Source organism: Piliocolobus tephrosceles, chromosome 10, assembly GCF_002776525.5.
Source record: "Piliocolobus tephrosceles isolate RC106 chromosome 10, ASM277652v3, whole genome shotgun sequence".
In the NCBI taxonomy this organism is placed as follows: Eukaryota; Metazoa; Chordata; class Mammalia; order Primates; family Cercopithecidae; genus Piliocolobus; species Piliocolobus tephrosceles.
Window position 1 is genome coordinate 47,040,758 of NC_045443.1, and position 15,650 is coordinate 47,056,407.

General features: G+C 55.0%; 1 protein-coding gene across 1 annotated transcript in view; it reads right to left on the reverse strand.

The window, feature by feature from the left end:
- FAIM2 (Fas apoptotic inhibitory molecule 2) overlaps window positions 1-15,650 on the reverse strand; it is a 35,760-nt gene that overhangs the window by 15,430 nt on the left and 4,680 nt on the right. The window contains exons 4-12 of the mRNA XM_023211180.2: window positions 14,155-14,258; window positions 13,688-13,752; window positions 13,207-13,260; window positions 7,285-7,335; window positions 6,904-6,943; window positions 6,337-6,374; window positions 5,694-5,781; window positions 5,267-5,362; window positions 3,563-3,616 (exon numbers count right to left, since the gene is read on the reverse strand). Of these exons, the coding sequence (XP_023066948.2) occupies window positions 3,563-3,616; window positions 5,267-5,362; window positions 5,694-5,781; window positions 6,337-6,374; window positions 6,904-6,943; window positions 7,285-7,335; window positions 13,207-13,260; window positions 13,688-13,752; window positions 14,155-14,258 (590 nt within the window). The remainder of the gene's footprint in view (window positions 1-3,562; window positions 3,617-5,266; window positions 5,363-5,693; window positions 5,782-6,336; window positions 6,375-6,903; window positions 6,944-7,284; window positions 7,336-13,206; window positions 13,261-13,687; window positions 13,753-14,154; window positions 14,259-15,650) is intronic.

Genomic DNA, 15,650 nt, shown 5'->3' on the forward strand with positions numbered 1-15,650 from the left:
CAATATTTCTGGGAGTCCATCAATATTAGGACTGAGACTGGGTCCCTGGATTTAGCTACACGGAGGTCCCTGAAACCTGGATGAGAGTGTGTTTAAGAGGATCAAGAGAGAATGGTCGGGCGCCATGGCTCACGCCTGTTATCCCAGCACTTTGGGAGGCTGAGGTGGGCAGACCATCTGAGGTCAGGAGTTCAAGACCAGACTGGCCAAGATGGCAAGAACCCATCCCTAATAAAAACACACAAAAAATTAGCTGGGCGTGGTGGTGCCTGCCTTTAGTCCCAGCTACTAAGGAGGCTGAGGCGGGAGAATCACCTGAACCCAGGAGGCAGAGGTTGCAGTGAGTGGAAATTGTGCCACTGCACTCTAACCTGGGTGACAGAGCGAGACTTTGTCTCAAAAAAAAAAAAAGAGAGAGAATGGGAGGGAAAGGAATTGCGAGGAGAGTAGGGAAGAAGAGAGGCAGGAGAGCCATTGGAGAAAGTGAGTGGAGGTTCTCTTAAAAGGAGTTTTGCTGTATATGGGGAGCAGGGAATGGGACAGGAGTGAGAAGGGAGATGTGGGTTGAGAGTGTTTTGTGGGTTTTTTTCAGGTGGGAGAAACTGCAGAGTGTTCCTATGTTAATGGAACTACTCCAGTAGAGAGGGCAATGCTGATGACTGACAGAGAGAGAGAGGAAAATTCCTGGAGAGACCTCCTCAGCCTCTCCCCAACTCCAAGCCAGCAGAACCACAGAAGGTGTCCTCTTTGAAGGGAACCACAGGGGCACTGGAAATGGCACCAGGCTGGGCACAGGACACCTGGGTGCTAGTCCTCAATCTGCCTGTTACTGGCCATAAGACTGTGCCGGGCGTGGTGGCTCACACCTGTAATCCCAGCACTTTGGGAGGCTGAGGAGGGTGGATCACGAGGTCAGGAGATCAAGACCATCCTGGCTAACACGGTGAAACCCCGTCTCTACCAAAAATACAAAAAATTAGCTGGGCGAGGTGGTGGGCGCCTGTAGTCCCAGTTACTCGGGAGGCTGAGGCAGGAGAATGGCATGAACCCGGGAGGCAGAGCTTGCAGTGAGCTGAGATCGCGCCGCTGCACTCCAGCCTGGGCGACAGAGCAAGACTCCGTTAAAAAAAAAAAAAAAAAAAAAGACTCCGTGCCAGCCCCTTAACACCTAGGGCTTCAGATGTGGAAAGTGAGTCTTACAGCATCAGGGCTGCCTGCCCCACTCCCTGGCCAGATGGTGGTGGAGATGCAGGGAGGTAACAGGTGTGAAAGTGCTTTGTAAAACATCAAGGGTGGAACAGAGGGTGGGGACTATTGCTATTATTTTAATAGCACTAGGGCTTATCAAACAAATTTAAGGGATTCCTATTCACCCAGCCTTACTTGCATGCATGGCTCCCTCGGGTGGTTCACACACTCACTGCGACCTGACCCACGGGAAGCCAAGTAAACTCCCCGGCCGGCCCCCATGGGTGCCCACTGTCTCCAACATCACCAGCCTGTCTGCCTTGGCTTGACCCCTCTTCTCTGCCCTGCAAATGCCTCCCTCTAGGGCGTCCAGGTGCTGTTGCCCAGACTAGCTCTCCCGAATGTGGCCCTCCTCTTTCTCACCTAATCCAATTCCCCACCACATCCTTTGAAATCTTTCTTTAGGAAGTATTGCCTGGAGGGAAGAGCATGGTGCAGGGTCTGAGAAAAGTTAGTCTCTTCGGGTGACCAGGCTCCCAGTTTGCCCAGGATTTAAGGGCTCCTCAAGAAGTGGGGCTTTCAGTGCTGAAACTGGGGAAGTTCTAGGTAGCCTGGAATAAGCTGACACTTTAGTCTTGATCAAGGCCACATCGACCCATTATCTTGCCAGGAAACCATGGACAAATCGTTCCATTTCTCTGGAGGTCAGTTTTCTCATCTGTAAGAAGAAGGCTGGGAGTTTCACTAGATCCCAGCCCTCCAGTTCCAAGCCTGGAGGTCATTTATTCATTCTACAATACTGGCTGTGTGCTACTCTGCACCATGCACTGCACTCTCCCTGCTGACCAGGCATCTGGGCAGCCACGCTGCACATCACACACAGTATGTGCTCTATAAAGACCTGTGGAAAGGACACATGAATGAACCTGCCACACCCCCACTCAGGCTTGATCCCTATCCAAATCCCCCAAAACCTCTGCTCACTGCTCTCTCCCCATCCCGTCCCCCAATTCAGCCCCGCCGGCCTGTCGCCCACAGGCCTCCGGAATCTGGACTAAGCTGCAACTCTGGCCACTTGTATTGAGCTGAACGTTCCAGCTAGGGAGGGGAGAGTCTGGTCACTGCTTCCATTGTCAATAAATGTTGACCTTGAACGCCTTCCCAAGAGGATGTCACCAGTACAAGCTTGCCCACCTGGGTGGGTCCTGGAACACGATCACATTCGGGTGCATGGAGCCCACCTGAGCAGAAGGCATGTGTTGGGCAGCTCCAGGCAGGTGTCTGTCCCTCATCTCATCTCCTGGGCATCTGCTTCCAGCCACTCCCCACTTAGCCTCAGACCCCAAGGGGGACTCACACCAGACTGTCCAGGTTCCCAGATTGGCCCCGTCACTTCCTAGGATGCTGTGTGACCTTGGGCATGCTATTTGATATCTCTGAGCTTCAGTTTCCCCATCTTAATTAATTAATTAATTAATTAATTTTGAGACGGAGTCTTGCTCTCTCACCCAGGCTGGAGTGCAGTGGTGCGATCTCAGCTCACTGCAAGCTCTGCCTCCTGGGTTCACGCCATTCTCCTGCCTCAGCCTCCTGAGTAGCTGGGACTACAGGCACCCGCCACCATGCCTGGTTACTTTTTTTGTAATTTTAGTAGAGACGGGGTTTCACTGTGTTAGCCAGGATGGTCTCGATCTCCTGATCTTGTGATCCGCCCTCCTCAGCCTCCCAAAGTGCAGGGATTACAGGCGTGAGCCACCATGACCGGCCTCCCCATCTCAATTTATTAACAGTAGAACCTATCTTATAGACTTAAGACGACGATTAAATGCATATGGAGAGCTGGCTGGGGGGAAGCAAGTGTTCAATAAATATTAGCTGTTACTGTTATCCCAACCATAATCATCATTATCAACATTCTGTTTCGTGAGAAGAGCAAAGAACATGCTCCATCTAACAGTGTCTCTCTCTCAGGGTGCTTAGAATCCCCCTAGCTCCAAGAAGTCTTCCCCAGTTGCCCCTAGGAGGGTAACTACTAACTTGGTCCACATGGCCAGAAAGCACCCACTCTCCTGCCCCCTCAAGCACTGCTGCCCCTCCCCTGAAGGAAGGGGTGCCTCTTCCCAGCTCTGCCTCGGTCTACAGCTTCCAACCTGCTGTTACAATCTTCTCTCCTGCCCAGGTCAGCTGGTCTGTCCTAGAAACCAGGTTGAATTCCCCGAACAAACAAACAAATGCAGCGCTGGACCTAGTCCTACCCGCAGGTGCTCCCAAGGATCCAGGGAGGAGGGCCGTGGGGAAGATGGGAGGAGAAGGGGACTGGGGTGATGGTCAGGATGCTGGGAAGGCGGCTGCCAAGGAGCCAGACCACACTCACCAATGTAAACACACCCGCTCCCAGTGCTGCATAGACTGCATGGAGCCAGGGCACCTGCGGCAGAGGAAAAATGGGCTTAGGGATGACAAGAAGGGGCAGCAGTCAGAGGGGCAGGGAGGAGGGCTCAGTCTAGAGAATGGAGGACATGGGGTAGCCCCGCCCAGCGCTCCCTAAGGAGCCCCAGGACTGACAGTGGACCCTGATTCTCTGTGTGCCCAGGCTGGGTGAAGTGCGGCATGGGATAAGAGTGATCCTGGTGGGACCGGTGGGAGAACTCCCTGCCAGCCTGGTCCTTCTTCCCGCAGCACATAGCCCCGGGCTCAGGGCTGATGACGATGACTCTCGGTGGGCCCTGTTCTCCCTCTAGCCTGGGACTGCTTGAGGCTGCTCCCACCTCCCAGGGTGCGTTCATCCCTGTCCAGCATAGGATCTGTCTGTCCTTGTGTCAGGGCGCTCCTGGGCTGTGCCTTGGAGGCAAAGAACTCAGGACGAAGGGGACAAAGACTTGACCTCAGGGGTGTGTGTGGGGGCATCTGGAGTCTCTGCCAGCTGTGATGGTGGGCTTGCCTGCATAGGCTGGAACAGCACCTCCCCACCCTCTGCCCCCTGAGTCTCCCTCCAGGTCTGGAGTAGCCAGCTGTGGGGAAAACTCTGCTGGAGGCACCGCACTAGGGCCCTCCATGGGGCCCTCCTCCAGAAGACTCGGAAACAAAGGCATCCTATCAACCAGACCAGGATCAATAAAGGGTTCTTTGAAGTTCTGTGGCCCCTTCCTGTAACACTCCTCCCCATCCTAGACACACAGAGGGCCTCCAGGCCAGCTCTGGCCCCTCCCTTCGTCAACAGGATCCTGGGAAGAGCCAAGGAAATGCCAGCACCAATCCTGACATCCTGGAATGGACGCCAAGTGCCCGGAGGCTGGGGCTGGGCAGGATGGAGGTGGGGAGGGGGAAGTGAGGACTACTGCCCACAGCCCTGCTAGAAAAGGGCAGTGGGGGACCATGCACGACGTGTAGCTATAGGGGTGAGGGGTGTAAGCACTGGGCCCCTAGCAGCAATCCAACAGCTCATCTCTTGGGTTCCCAGGATTCAGATCTCAGGGCCTTCCTGCGATGCCCCCAATCTGCCCCTTCTCCACATGTAGGGGCCCGGGTGCCTGCAGAGTCTCAGTTTAATTCCCCAGGGCAGGCTGGACACCTCTAAAAGAGCCGAGATTTGGCCACCAGCTGGTGGACGCTCTAAGGATGTGGGTATGCCCTACTGCCCCACCTCCCGCCTGCCTGGCCAGCTAGATTCTACCCCTTTGGACTTGGCTGATCTCACAGGAGCCCCCAGAAGACCCTTCCTCAGGCCCTTCTGGGTCTGGTGGGCCTCATGGAGCCCCAGTACTCCCTTCCCTGCCCAGGGTTTAAATGCTCCACACCCTACCCTCAGTCTCACCTCCACCCCACAGAGGAGGATGGGAAAAGTGAAGCCGGATGTGGCTTGTGGAGCCAGGCAGGTACCCAGGCCTGACAAGAAAAGCCTCCTTGTTTGCTTACACTGCCAGCACGCCTGTGACAGGTGCCAGGAGGGGCCGCACAGGATGGCAGGCTGTGGGGCCTTGGCTCCTGGACTTCCCTGGTGGGCAGGGGAGGGAACGGCACCTTGGGCCAGTGGGGCCCCTTCCTCCCTGTGGGGCCTGCCGGGGACCCAGAGACTCACATATTGGAAGGGTAGGAGGATGGCCAGGATGAGTCCACTGAAGAAAAGAGTCATGAGAAGCACGAAGAGCACGCCCTGGCAGGAGGTGAAGTCGAACTGTGGGGACAGGATGGGGTCAGCTGCCAGAGCGGCCTGACCTTCCTGGGACCCCAGCTACAGCCAAGCCTGTATGGGCCAAGCTGTATGGGCATACAGGCATACGGGCATACAAGCATACAGCAGGCCACGGTCTTGTGCTCACTCCAAGAGCCTGGCATTCCTTCCCCTCCTCGCCCTCACCAGGTTTTCTCCCTCTCCCCAGACCCAACTCACCCCTTTACTTCTCTCCCCAGCCCTGGGTCCCAGCTCTGAACCCCCCCACACCCTATCTGCCTTCCCCTGCTCAGCCTCAGGCCGGGGGTCCCTGCCTGCAAGCCCCAAAGCTGACCTTGGTCTGGAAGCTGAAGACGGTGACTGAGAGGCAGACAAGGGCTGTGATGCCCAGGCACAGCAGCACGGAGGTGGTGTTGTAGTAGCTGAGGACCGTCAGGCCAAGGGGTCAGCTCTCAGGCAGGGCGTCTGGTTTCCCCCACCCTCCTAGCAGGGCCCCCTCTTCTGCCAGGACCTGGTCTTGGGATCCCTGGCCCTAATCTGGTGCCCTTTCCCCAGATCCCTCTGTCTGCCTCCCCAGCCTTTCTGCTGGGCCCTGCCCCTCCCAACAGGCTTAGACTCCAAATCAAATTAGAAGGATTTTGAGGAAGTGGGAGTGGGAGTGGGGAGGGGTTTGTGCCAGACCCAGAGGTGGTTTACAAGTAACTGCAGGTCATGAGTCTGGGGGCTTGTAAGCTACAGTTTGGGAGGAGCCACCTTGCTCCCCTCCCCCTATCCACCAGGCCAGGTCTTGGGGTCGCTGTCCAGCTGAGTGCTCAAGGAGAGGACCCTAGGCCAAAGCCTCCTGCATGCCTGAGCCCGGGCCCCATCCACATGCTCCCAGGAAGTATGGCGTGTGGGGCAGCGCCCCTTGGGTGTGGCCAGTGCCTGGCTCCAAGCCTGGCCTACGGTCCTCCTCTCCTTCCACCTGCTCCCTTTACCTGGACAACATCCCAGTGAGGTAGGCCATGGACAGGGTCTGAAAGGAGAAGTAAGGTAAAGGAATGCTCCAAACTCAGACTGCGGGGGCCCAGGCACCCTCAAGGTCCAGCCCAGGTCCCTGTCCCTTGCAGGTACCCCTCAACTCTTTGTCTCTGTCACCTCCACACATACTGACTTTCAGGAGTCAGGCCTGGCTAAGGAGTGTCCCCACTGCCAGTTTCAGGCTCTGTGCCAGCTGTGCCTTTCTTCTGCAGCCCTGCTCCCTGTTTCTAAGACCCTCCACTCTTCTTCATTACCATAGCTCTAGAATGCCTCAGGCAAACGCCTTAAAAAAATTCACAATGAAAAAACACAGTGGATGGGGAGCGGGGCGAGATTAAGCCCATTTGGAAAGAGAAGATGGAATGTGTTTGTGGAAGAAGTGGGGTGAAAACACCCCTGCCCCATGCCAGGGACCTCACATTGGACATCCCCAGCCCAGCCTTCCTGGTCCTCAGTCCACCCTGCTTCCCTTCTTTCTCCATCTCCACTCAGCATCTGTCCTCAGCACACCCCAGATCACTTACAAAGACGGTCAGGAGAATCAGGTTCCAGGGGAAATGCCTCCTGCAAGGCAAGCCACAGAGTTCAGGGGAGAGTGGGGGGTGGGGGCAGTGGGAGCAGGCTGTGTCACTGCTGCAGGGAGGGGGTCTCTGACCAACCCCCTCCACACTCCTCAGAGCCTCTTCCTTCAGCCACATCCCCATTTGCTCCCTTCTCCATCCCCCTTCTCCCTACCTCAGAGGCACAAAGTAAAGGAGGGAGGGGCTGCCTGCTCAACAGAGGCCCAGAGAGGGATGGGGCCCTCTCAGGGATGCACAGCTCACTGGTGTCAGGCAGGGCTGGGGCCAGAACTTTCATGATCCTGCTCATATTTCCACAAATTCTTCCTCAAGCCATTAGCATACCTGGGTCCAGAACAGCAAGCCAAGGTCAGGTAGGTTGCAAAGAACACAGCACTGTGAGAGACAGACGGATGGGTGAATCAGCCAGCCTCTCTTGGGCTCTCCCCCGAGACCCCTTGTTTATGCCACTCTCTGCCACCCCCACCCACAGGGCAGCCAAGCGGGAAGGGATGGGGAGGCCACCGTCATCCTAGAACCTAACAGTGGGCAGGGTGGTGGTTCAGTTCCAAAAGAGAGCAAAAGGATGGGACTGCTTCTAGAAACAGGGAATCTTGGGTCACATGAGATAGCTGTTGCTGACCACTCAATCCAAAGTGGCCTCTCCAGACGCTCTTGTTATTTTAAAAGCCCATATACAGCATTTTCCACGTGCTAGGCAGTTTAAAGTGTTTTATGAGTATCAATGAATGTAATCCTCATATCTTTACTTTATAGCTGAGGCACGGGGAGGTCAGGCAACTTGTCCAAGGCCATCCAGCTACCACGCTGCAGAAGCAGGATGAGAACCCAGGCACTCTGGCTCCAGAGTCCCTGCTCATAACCACTGCCCCACACAGGCCCTTCTCAGCCCTTATCATTTACCTGGAGAGATCTTGTTAGTTATTTTACTGTTGGTCTAGCCTATTAAATTGTAAACTCAGCAAGGGTAAGGCCCTCGTCTGTCCTGCCAGCACCTGGCACAATCAGGAAGTGGCACCTGTCGGATGAATTTTTATATCAGGTGGCCATGTCCAGTGAGAGGCTAGCAGGCAGCTTGAGGGCAACCCAGAGATAGGGATGGAGGATTGAGATTTTCTGAGTAGTGGAGGCAGAGGCCAGTCCAGGAGGTGGGAGATGATGGCTGGGGACCCAAGGGTGGAGCTTTCCCCTGCCTACCTAGGTTAGCGGTGCCACCAATGCATAGTTTCCAACCCCCAATGGGCCTTGAACATGGCACTGCCATCCTTTCCCCATATCCTTCCTCAGTTCTCTCACCCACAATTTCAAGCTTCCTTCTCCATCCACAAACCTCCCAGGCCCCCTCACTCTTCATGCACAGTCTGCCTCCGGTGTTCCAGAAAGACTGGAAATGAGGTGAGCTCCCTTGGCTCCCTGCCTGCCACCTGCAAATATCATGTGGTGCTACTTGCCCTCCCGTCCCTCCTGTCCCTCCTCCCATCCCAGGCCAATCCTCCCACCCCCTTAATTGCCTGGGGATCTCCATTACTTAAATCTTTCCACTGGTACCTCTCCTCCCACACAAGCCTCCTCAGCTGTTTTCCATCTTTAACCAACACCTTCCCTGGCTCCAGCTACTGCCACTTCATCTTCTCCTGCAGCCAGGCTTCTTGAAAAAGTGGTCTCCATTCACCATGCTCCATCTTCCCAACCCAACACACACAGTTTCAGCACTACTCAACAGGAGCTGGCTTTGCCACATCACTAGGACCTTATTGAGTGCAGTGGATACTTGTCAGTCCTTATCTTGCCTGGTCACTATCATTGTTTCCCTAGTTCCTCATGACCCCTGGGTCCCTGTACCTCCCTCACACTCCTCAGTTCCTCCAGGGTCTCTCTCAGTCTGCGTGGTTCCCTCGATGTGGGGTCCTCTCCAGCTCTTCTCCCATGCTCTCCCTAGGTGGGCTCACTCAACCACATGACTTGCTCACCCATATTTCTGATCTATATTTTCCTTTTCAACACTAGTTTCTAATTTCCAACTGCCTACTGGGCAGACGTGACTATTCAGACACAAGTAATGCTCAACAGGTTAGAGGGGAACTCCCTGTCTCCCCTTCTTCGTCTCCTGCATTCCCTCCTGCAGAGGATGTCATGCATCCTCTAAATCACCCAATCAGAGACCTCAGCATCATCCTTAACTCTCACTCTGCTATGCCCAATTAACCACCTGGACTTGTTGATTTTTCTACCCAGGCAGTTATCAAAGTTGCCCTCTTCCCTCCACCCACTATCACTCTTTGCGGTCAGGGCACCTCTTTCTCTCTCTGGCTTGGAGTATTGCAGGAGCCCCCCTGCCTTCCACCCTCCATGCTGCAGGCAGATCCAATCATGTGACTTCCCTGTATAAAATTCCCAAAGACCTGGCAATGCCCTGTCTTGATGCATTGCAATCAGGCAATGCATTCCCACCCACCCCTCCAGCCCTTCTCTCACTGCACTCCGCCCCTCCACTACACCCCTCTCATCACAACCTGCTCTGCTGCCTGGAAACGTGCCTGCCACACTCTACTCCTGCTGGAAGGGACTGACTGGCAAGGACATCTGAGGCCTTGGTTAGAGGGGGGCATTTTCTGTGCACCGCAGGCATACCTCAACCAAAGCCTGAGCCGCCGCACCCTTCGGGCCAGCTCCTGTGACTTCCCACCCAGGTATAGCATCTGGGGGCCAGCCTGCAATTTATCAATGTTCTATTCCCACCATCTGACCCAGAGCTTGGTGCCTGGTAGATGCTCTTCAAATATTTCTGGATGAAATGCAAAACATAACATAACAAAACAAAAAACTCGAAAAACAAGAGATGCAGGAGTTGAGACAAGCATATTGGATTTGGTGAGTAGGACCCCTTCAATTTAACCCTTTCCTGGTCTTCAGTGGTTTTCAAATAATGAGGAACTGTTGTCACAGTGACTGGAGGGCTCTTCTGGTAGTTGGTGCCAGGGGCTGCTGAACATCCTGCTCCGTGCAGAATGGCAGAGCTATCCTGCCCAACTTAGGAAACACTCGGAACCTGCCCTCTTTCAGTCTCACTTGAGTCACTGGTCAGCCACCTCAGCAATAATGCTAATAATAATACCCTTGTCCATGTGGGTGTGGGTTCTATCTCCCCAGCCAGAGTGGAAGCTTCCTGAGGGCAAGAGCCCAGTCTCCTTTTCTCTCTGGTTCATAGCTCTCTAACTTTCAAGACAAGGGGTCCAGAGGAAGGGCAGAGGGGCCAAAGACCCTGAGATTGTGGTACAGCTTGGGAGCCTGACACCCTGAATTCACATCCCAGCTCTGCCACTACTGTTGTGTGACCTTGGACGACAGCCAAGACCCAGTTTCCACTTTAGCAAAACAGAAATACTGGTACCAACTCACTGGACTGTTGGGAGGACTGATGAGACAACAGTTCAAGAGCTTCGCGTGGGCCTGGCACAGGGGTGGGACTCCCCACTAGAGTTATGATAATTAGAGGCTGGCTGATGGACAGCTTCCTGGAAAGACTCTGACCCACCTCCACCCAGCTCTGGTCTCACACTTTTCCTCCTCTGCCTGGATTTCTCCTGGCCCACCAGTTTTCCACCACCGCAGACACGGTGGCTCAGTGGGCGCAATCAGACAGTAAGGTGAGAACCGATGGAGGGAGGCGACGAGGGCCTTGAGAAGCTGGGCTGTGGGTCGGGGAGGGGGAGGCTGGCAGCCCAGGGGGCAGGGAATGAGTCACTTAAGAAGTGAGAGAGAGAGAGCCAATGATTTATGTATCAGAGCCCCAGCCCCAGGGCCTGGGCAGGAACCACAGTCTGTTTACAGAATGTCAGGACAGGGAAGTAAGGCTCAGGTGCAGGCCAGCATCCAAACCCAATGCCTTCCCCCAGCTTGTCCTGCTCTAAGACAAAGGAGGAAGCAGAGCACAGAGGGCAAGTACATGGGTTTCACCATCAGAAAGACCTGGATTTCTGCCCTGGTTATGTTACTCTGAGCCTCACTTTCCTCATCTGTAAAATGAGGATAATAGTAGTGTCTGCCTGGCAGGGCTATTGAAAGATCAAGTGAAAAATACATGTAAAGTGCTTAGCACGGTGCCCTCCATACAGAAAAAGAGCTGTCTGCTTCTCAGTGCTCCTATTGTTATTCTAAAAGGAAGAGACCCGGATGGAGTTCTCAGGGAGCACAGGATGTGTTGCACGAGGTGAGACCCACCAGGACTCAGAGACGAGGCTGACTTAAGGGGCAGGATGGAGAGAGTTGAGGGGTGTGAGGGGGCAGGGCAGGACCCCAGGCAGGGTTTCCGGAGGAAAAGGGCAGCATCTCAGTGGTGAAACTCCCAAGCACCTTTCACACTTTGGGACCCCCTATGAAAAGCACCCAGTTCATGCCCACCTCACCTCCCACTTTTGCCAGCACCCACCCTGGTAGAAGCCAGAGAAAGCATCTCTGTTTTCTGCCCAGAGACGTTGAAGAGGAGGGACTCCAAATCTCACCCTTCAGAGGTCAGATTCTCACACTCCACCCTCCCAATCCCCCATCCCACCCAATGGAGTGGACTCTGCCCCCACTTCTTGGGCCCACTCACTCCTGGGCTGTCTCCCTGCCACCACCTGCTCAGAGCATGGAATCCCACACACCATCCCCCAGAAGGCTCAGAGAGGGGCCTAAGAATCTCTTCCCAAGTTCTCAGGGGCCCGAAGCTGCCAGGACATGCTGACGCGCCAGAAGCCATGCCAACCTGCCACATGGGCTGGCCCAGGGGGTAGACTCTGGGGCCTCATTAGTTTTACTGTACAGTGCCTCCCAGTCCCCCAAGACACATGCCTCCCCACCTGCCTGCAGACAGGCCCTCTGTCCTCTGCTCTAGGAAAGACTCTGGAACCCCCAGAGGCCAGGCTAGGGTCCTTACCGTCAGCCTCTGGTGGGCCTCTGTGAACTCCAGGCCCATCTCTGAGACTACTCTGGGCTCGACGTGGTGCACGGGGCTCTGGGCTGAGCCCACCTCCCCACCAGAGCCCTATCCAGGAACAGACTTGGGACAGCCACAGTGTGTAAGCTCCTTGGCCAGGCAGTCAGAGCCTTGACCCCACAAGGCCCCACTGCTCTCCAAGATGCCTGGAATTCCCCTGCATGGAGCCTTCCACCTCTCTGCCAGAGAAGTCCCAGTTTAGAAAATGCACCATGTGCATTCTCGCCCCACGCTTTTGCTTAAGCCACTTCTCTCCTGGGAACGCTGTCTCCAGTCTTCATGGCCCATCCTTTGGGGGGCGCCCCTGATGTGGGCTGCATGCGCTGGTGTACAGGCTCACTCCTTCCCTCCTCCCCTCTCCGAATGCTGCGTCTGTTCATGCTACCTTGGGCCACCAATAACTTTCCCTGCAGAGGCCTCCTCTCCTGCAGCCCCTGTACGGGGCTGGGCTCACGGTGAGTGCAAGAGCAGTTCTGCTCTGAGCCCCAGGATGGTTCTGGTGTGGAGATATCCAGGATGACTCCTTAATTACCCAGAAAGGAGGATCAGAATCATCTACACCTTCAAACCTCCTTTCCCAAGTTACCGGCTGATTTCCTCAAAGAATATAGGACAAGCAGGAGCCAAGTGGCTCGAGGGCTGCAGGGAGCCTGCCAAGTAGACGGATTAAGAGCACAAGCCTTAACCGGAATTCTGGGTTTGAATCCCAGTTCTACCACTGACTAGCTGTGTGACCTTGGGCAAATTCCTCATTTCTCTGAACCTTAATTTTCTGAAGTAGTCATACCCAGTAGATGTGAGGACCGAATGCAATACTGTACATCAAGCACACAGAACAATGCCCAGCCCTAATTAAGCACTCTTTAAGTGGTAGCTATTATGATTAATATTTCATAAGCATTACTAACAACATTAATAAGAGTAGCAACATTATCATTAGTGTGGGCCAAAGTGTTGCAGCCTCACTGCCTCTTAAGACCGAGGTCTGGGTCTCTCCAGCTACAGCCCTGTTCCAACCCTTCCCAATTTGTGCAGGCAGCAGAACCTACCCCCCATCTCCTTTGTGCTCCACCAGATTTAACACCCCAGATAGGTCCTTCTGGCCATGCTCTGAAGCCGGCAGAATGGGGCAGGGCTGGAAGGGATCTGTGAGGACAGTCCCTATGGGGCTGGGGGAAGCTATGGGCTCAGATTAGGTCAAGAAAGACACAGAGATTCCCTCTTCTGGCCACTAAGCCTTCTCTGGAAGGGGACTGGGATATACTCACTAGGATGCCCAGTACCAGGCTGGGTTGGCCTGGACATAGTCCTTGACAGGGTCACTGCAGAGAAGAGAGACGGGGGAGAGAGAGTCAGAAAGTACCCTAGGTCTCCATTTCTGGTTCAACATCTGCATCTGTCCCACACAGTTCACAGGACTTGAGAGGAAGCCGAAGGAATGCGGCCCCTGGAGGCTCGGGGAGTCCCAGCCCACAGTCCCTAGCTGGGACCTGCAAGTGCCTGGGCATGCAGTTAGTGGTTCGGATCAGAAGGACTGCCACACAGAAACCCAGAAGGCACCCCGGGTCCACCCCACACTGGACAGACGACCCCTCGCCTGGTGCACTCTCTAAGGCTCTGTCCCAGCAGGAGGAGGCCCACTGGCATCTCTCCAGGCAGCATTCCAGCAGGAGTCTGATCATGGGTTCCCCGGTTCCAGGCCTGGCCATAGCCACCCCTGGAAGGTGCTGGTCCATGCTGCCAACTCACCAGAAAGTAAAGAGAGCCACGACAGCCAAGGTCACCAGCAGCTGAATCAGCAGGATGGTGTAGACCTGGGGGTGGGAGGAGGTTCTACTCAGCTTGGGGAGCCCTGTTAGGGACCTGTCAGCCCCTCAGCGACTCGTTCACCTCTCCAGGTCCCCATCCTGTGCACTCCACCCTCCTTCTTGGGGGTCATTGGAGTGAACCCAGGACAAGGTGAAAGGAAAGCAAAGATGCTGCAGAGCCAAGCGCACCCCCCTAGCATTGGGAGAAAAGAGGGGACAGTGTGTTTAGGTGTAGCAGGGGGCACTGGAGTGACACCTAAGGAAGCAATTCCTAGTGCGTGCCATCAGCTGGGATCACAAGAGAAGTGGGTAGAGATGGCTTCTGCAGGCAGAGGGTTGGGCCAGGGGCCTCTACAGGGGCTCCCCCACTGAGCCTCCCAGTCCCAGAGGGCTAGAGAGGGGCATTACCTTTCTGATGAAGACTCGACGAACTTTCTGGTCGTCCCAGCTGAAAGTGGTGAAGAGCTCATGGTCTCCGGTGGGGAAACCGTTGTCATAGCTGGAGCTGCTGCCTGTGTGGCATGTGGAGGAGGAGGAGGACATGAGGGTTCCCCCTACATGGAATTACTGTCCCCAACAGCCCCCAACTCAAAGCTGCCTCTTTGTCAACCTGGCTCTCTGGACCCTGAAGTCTCTTTGCAGCCCCATTATCAAACACCCAGCCCTGGCCCAGCCCAGCCCCACTCCAACCCCCAGATCTCTCTCCCTGGTCAATTCTCCCTTTTCCCGCTTTGAGTCCTGGGAAGAAACTGTCGTCCCCTACTTCTCCCTCCACCCCGGCTGGGGCTCCCCAGGGACCAAGCTATGCCATACGAATGTGAACCTCCCATCTTCTTCCCCCACCCTCCTCCTTGCACATTCTGGCTCCCTTGCAGTCAACGATCACAGAGGACCAGTCACTGTCTCTGGGCCACCCAGCAGCAAAGATCCTGACCCTGGCTTATTCTTTTTGTTTCTGTTTTGTTTTGTTTTGTTTTGTTGAAATAGGGTCTCACTCCTGTCACTCAGGCTAGAGTGCAGTGGCATGAACACGGCTCACTGCAGCCTTGACTTCCCCTGGCTCAGGCAATCTTCCTACCTCAGCCTCCCGAGTAGCTGGGACTACAGGTGCGCACACCACCATGCTTGGCTAATTTTTCGTATTTTTAGTAGGGATGGGATTTCACTATGTTGCCCAGGCTGGTCTTGAACTCCTGGGCTCAAGCAATCCACCTGCCTCAGCCTCCAAAAGTGCTGGGATTATAGGTATGAGCCACCATGCCCAGCTCTGACTGTGGCTTGTGCTGAGGCCCTTGGGCTGGGAGCTGGGGACTGGTTGGCTGTGGTGGACTGCTGGTGCTCCAGCTGGAAATCAGGGCTTCAGCGGGGTCGGGGGATGGAGGGGAAATAAAGCCAAGACACGGGCAAGAAGTGGGGGTGAGGATGACAGTTCCAGGCCTAGTCCCAGAACTGAGGCTTTTGGAAGAGCATGGACTCCACAGTCAAACAGAGCCGGGGTGGATCCCTTGCCTAGAACGTACTAGATGTGTGACCCCGATAAAGTTACTGGCCTTCCCTGAGCCTCTTCTGATACTGGTTAGTGATACCCACCTCCTGGGGTCCAAATGAGATAAGCAAGAAAGCCTCCAGGTCTGTGAAATGAAAGCCTATGCTCTCTAGTGGGAACTACACTGCCCCCCGCCTTGTGTCCCTCATCATGGCCGTTTCCAAGTCCTCCACCGTGTTCATTCTGTCCCTCCACTGTGGCCACTAGGTTTCCATGATCTCCTTTGCCCCCAGCAGGAGCCTCTGACTTGGTCTTTCAAAGCTGACCATGGCATTGCCCTGCTTTGAGCTCTTCAATGGCTCCCCACTGCCCTTCACTCAAGTTCAAGTTTCTTAAGAAAGCCTCCACGGCCTCCCTG